The sequence below is a fragment of the Sprattus sprattus genome, assembly GCF_963457725.1.
Source record: "Sprattus sprattus genome assembly, chromosome: 15".
Lineage (NCBI taxonomy): Eukaryota > Metazoa > Chordata > Actinopteri > Clupeiformes > Clupeidae > Sprattus > Sprattus sprattus.
In genome coordinates this window covers 398701-403700 of record NC_137913.1, presented here as the reverse complement: position 1 = coordinate 403700, position 5000 = coordinate 398701, and the positions used below count along the sequence as shown (strand labels likewise).

The 5000-nt window shown below is 40.4% G+C and overlaps 1 protein-coding gene across 1 annotated transcript in view; it reads right to left on the bottom strand.

Moving 5' to 3' along the window:
- Positions 1-1713: 1713 nt before the first annotated feature.
- Positions 1714-5000, bottom strand: part of LOC308375698 (high affinity 3',5'-cyclic-AMP phosphodiesterase 7A-like) — a gene marked incomplete at its 5' end in the record, with an annotated part of 12106 nt that continues 8819 nt past the window's right edge. The window contains 3 exons of the mRNA XM_080851882.1: positions 1714-2053; positions 2296-2376; positions 4756-4852. Of these exons, the coding sequence (XP_080708008.1) occupies positions 1917-2053; positions 2296-2376; positions 4756-4852 (315 nt within the window). The 3' untranslated portion in view covers positions 1714-1916. The remainder of the gene's footprint in view (positions 2054-2295; positions 2377-4755; positions 4853-5000) is intronic.

Sequence of the window (5000 nt, the reverse complement as noted above, 5' to 3'; positions counted from 1 at the left end):
GGTGTTCTCTGGCTTTCTTGTAAGGTAATTAATATGATATAAATACATTATTTGAAGTGAACAAAAAAAAATATGTATATATATATAGAGAGAGACATTGCTTCAATCTACCACTGTGGAGGTAGTCTACCATAAATACTCTCTCCTTGGTATGACATCATAGTTACTACCATAGACATATATACACACATAGACCCCTCCGTTGGCCTTTGGATCGCATGTCAACTGGCCGCCATCTTGGGGAGGTGATGACTGGACAGTAAACAAATACAAGTGAACGGTGGAGCTGCAGTGTTTCTGGATGAAAAGCACATTAGCGTTTACATTTCTCAACCGATTTCACTGAGACGTTTATATATTGAAGGGTTTATGATCTACGTAGAGTAGAAACACAAGTTTTGTCTCCATGTTACTTAGACTCTTGATAGTTAGGATGTAATAGCCATAGACATATGTACATACATCATATGATAATCGCTGCTAGAGGCTCACTGTTCTTGTGCTCCCACAGCTCAATCTCTTTGAAATGCTGAAAATAAATCTAAATGATCGAAATAGTGCTTCTTTACCTACTAATAATTAACCATCATTGCGAGAAACGGAACAGAATCTGCAAAGCACCTGTTTTTGTACTGATAGTCATGCATACTGTTCTTCTTTCAAATACCTGTTCTGAGATCAGTGCTGTATCTTCTGTAACGATGGGATGGGAAAATACCGCCCCTTGTCTGCTCATGAAACCTGCTTTCTATACTCTCATAAAGGTTGGCTATGCCCCGCTCATCTTTGGTGTTCATGATATTTGGTTGTGACACTCTCCCTCTTTTGCAAAAGATAAAGCGCTGACTGTTTGATTGCTGGACTCATGAATATTAACTTTTTAATATAATGTATCTAACAATGGCATATACCAGTGGATTTAATTTGTGTGTGGGAGTGTATGTGTGTGTGTGTGTGTGTGTGTGTGTGTGTGTGTGTGTGTAAAACTCTAAACAGACAACAGTCATTGGTCAAGCATCAGTCGAGATTTATTCAAGAACTGGAAGAGTACCAAAACATTAAAACATTACAGTGGAAAAAGTACAAAACTCTAAAAAGGTTCAAAGGTCAAATACTAATGAAATACTAATTATTGCCGTCAGCAAGTATTGCATGAGTTTGGAAGAGCAAGAGTGTGTTTTGTTTTTGCGCTGCGTTGGCAAAACCGTAAGTCACAGTGTAACACGAAGCCCATTCTCCCCTCCTGCATATTTAAAGTGTGTGTGAACATGTGTAGAAGAGAGTGTGTGTGTGTGTGTGCGTGTGTGTGTGTGAAAGAGAGTGAGAGAGAGAAAATGAGTGAATGTGTTTAAAGGCCACTGCACAGTGCAGGTAGCACATCCATTCTGTAAACATTCCATCATGAAGTTCCTTGTGACACACACACACACATACACACACACACACACACACACACACACACACACGTCATGGTAGACCAGTCAGACAAAAAGCTTTACTCATTGGGGATATAACACACACACACACACACACACACACACACACACACACACACACACACACACACACACACACACACACACACACACACACACACACACACACACACACACACACACACACACACACAACACTGTGCATTCAACATCCACACGAAGCAGCTGGGGTGGGGGTGGGGGTGGGGGGTGGTGGGGGTGTGGCACATAACAAAATATAGGCTAAGGGGAGGAAGACCAATCTGGTTTTAGAAATTAATAAATTAATAAATACAAATAAAAACCAGTCTTTATCCAGCCGTGGAGAAGAGAGGATGGAACCCTCCTCTTGCTCTGAAAAACGATTCAAATAAATAGAAACTAAAAGCTAAAAGTGAACGCGGCGCAGATGAGAGTGTGGCTCTGCTCCTGCAGTGCATCTCACGGCCTGTGGGGGGCGGCGCTGCTCCAGTAGGCCTTATTCTCCTGCAGATTACCCAGCATGCTGCGGGAGAGTGGAGAGCCGCAGAACTGATTCCACCGCGTAAACAGGGGCTCCGCCACAAAGGAGATAAAACCTGAACACACACACACACACACACACACACACACACACACACACACACACACACACACACACACACCACACACACACACACACACACACACACACACACACACACACACACACACGTATGCATATCAACACCCATCCACACAGAGAAACACAGATTGCATAAGGAAAACAGTTGAAGGTTAGGGTGTGTGTGTGTGTGTGTGTGTGTGTGTGTGTGTGTGTGTGTGTGTGTGTGTTGTTTACCTGTCTGGATGCTGGCCATGTTACTGGAATGTCTATCACAGAGAGGAGAAATATCCTGCCTGTGGGCTCTCTCCATGTCACCTGTGCGCACACACACACACACACACACACACACACACACACACACACACACACACACACACACACACACACACACACAGTGCTTAGATAAGAGAGAGGAAGAATGTAAAAGCTGGTATGTAAATGCGAGAGAAGGTCATAGGTTGAGCAACATATTATAGGGCTCCAGTGTGTGTGTGTGTGTGTGTGTGTGTGTCATCCATCAGAGAATAGGGCTCCAGTTTGTGTGTGTGTGTGTGTGTGTGTGTGTGTGTGTGTGTGTGCGCGCACATCAGAGAATAGGGCCCAAGCAGTGGCGCAGGAAGGTGGGGTGCTGAGGGCGCTGCAGCACCCCCTAGCTCCAGACAGGGACAAATAAATAAAGGTGTCATTTTTATACATCAAATATATGGGCCATTCTACCGAATTTGTGTAATATGCAGTCCCTCAACAATAAAATCTATTTACAAAACAATTAGGTATTTAGGCATAGATATTAAATTAGAAAATGTTATGGTCTATATAAACCCAATGCATTACATGAGATAGTGATAAGCTAAATATATACAAAATCATCATTTATAGGGTACTTTCTATTGGGAAGTAGCTGTCCCCAACCCTGACATCTAAATTTCAATGCCTTTAAATAACACTTTTCATTTTTTTTTGATTTTTTTCAATGATTTAATTTCAAAGATCTTTATGATTGGGTTGAAACAGAACTTGGAATATTTAGATTTATTGTGGGTTTAATTTTTAAATCAATTTACTATACTCAAAAAATCATGTCCCTAGTTTTCATGTCACTACCGAAACACAAGAGTTTTAGTCCATTGGCTGAGCCTGTGTTTTAGCCACGACTCTGCATTTTTGACCATGCAGTGACACTGCATCTCTGTCCCTCATGGTTGAATGGTAAGTAGCTAAATCCCATAGTTTTTATATAAATGTGTTCCAAAGTCTGAAAATCGACGTGTAACCTTAAGAATTGTCACTACCGAAACGCATGTTTTCTTCAATTAAGTAAACCGTTTGGGGTTTCATGGAAAATCTTATGTTTGTATGTGTGTACACCTCTTCAAAGATGTGTTTGCAAGCCGTGTGCTTGCTAGAATTCTTTATTTATGCTTAAAGTTAGCTAGAATTGTCACTACCGAAACAGTCACTACCGAAACATATGGTAGTGACCAGATGATTTTGGTAGTGACAAAATGAAATGGCAAGTAGTTCAATCCCATAATTTTTAAATAAATGTGTTGTGTGGACTAAAGGGAGGCCCAGAGCACCTTTTGGATGATTTTGGGAGAGAAATGAACATCCATCCAACAGTGCAGTCACTACCGAAACAGTGCAGTCACTACCGAAACAGATAAATTGACCTTGAAAATTTGGTAAAAAATTCATTTCTATGGATTTCATTGTGAAAATCTTCAAGAAATATTTGTAAAAATACTCTTCAGAGAAGGGAAGGAAACACAATCTGAACAGGTCAATAATAATACTTTTTTACTATAGTAAATGTGATGTTTCGGTAGTGACAATTTTTGGAAGAGGAAAAACATTCCAACACATTCTGAAAATACAATATAAAACTTGACAGTTCTTTTACTAGATATGTGTACTTTAGATATGGTACAATATACATACGGACAAAGTTTTGGGAAAAAAACATACAAAAATTCTAAATATATCCGCCATGACTTTGCATCAATTCGGTAGAATGGCCCATATATAAAAACAATATAATACATAATTTTGCTTTGGAGAAGAAAATAAATGTTGAACAAATGTGTTTGCTAGTGTTTAATGATCACAGACATGCGAGGAGATCTTGCTATATGAGGTTCACTGGTGTGTGCTGAAGTTGGTACTGTAATGGATGAAGAAGAACGTTAACAAACTTGTTTTTTTTGGGTAAAAATGCGACGAGTTAGAAGATGGAGATGATGCAACACCTTCTTCTACTTTCACTCACGCATTACTGTTGGAATGACTAGCAATAAGCAGAAACACATTTTGGATTTGTTTTTGAGTAGCATAGTTAAGATAAGTAAAATTAGCGATGAACAGTCTGTTCAAACGGAGAAAGACAAGGACGTCGACAACAACAACGACGACAGAGTAAAATAGTTGGCCACAGGCTATTCTGTTCAAAGGCTATATTTTAGGCCAATAGTTCATGTACTTAATCTGAGGGTATCTAGATGAAGGAGCAAATTAACACAAGCAGTGCTATAGAATCTAAATACTTGTCTAATGTCATATTGTTGTGACGTCACACCACCCCATGCATAAAAGAGGTTCCAGCGCACCTGGACCCAAGTGTGTGTTTGTGTTTGTGTGTTTGTGTATGTGTGCGTGTGTGTGTGCGTGTGTGTGTGTGTGTGTGTGTGTGTGTACCTTGCTGAAAGAACTCCTGAGTGACCATTTCGCTCCAGTGTTTGCTGATGGCTGCAGGTCGACAGGGGTTACAGATGTCTGAACTCTTCAGCGCCATCTACACACACACACACACACACACACACACACACACACACACATAAACACACACATACACACACACATACACACACACACACACACACACACACACACACACACCACATCCATAATACACATTCATACCATAGACACCACACACACAC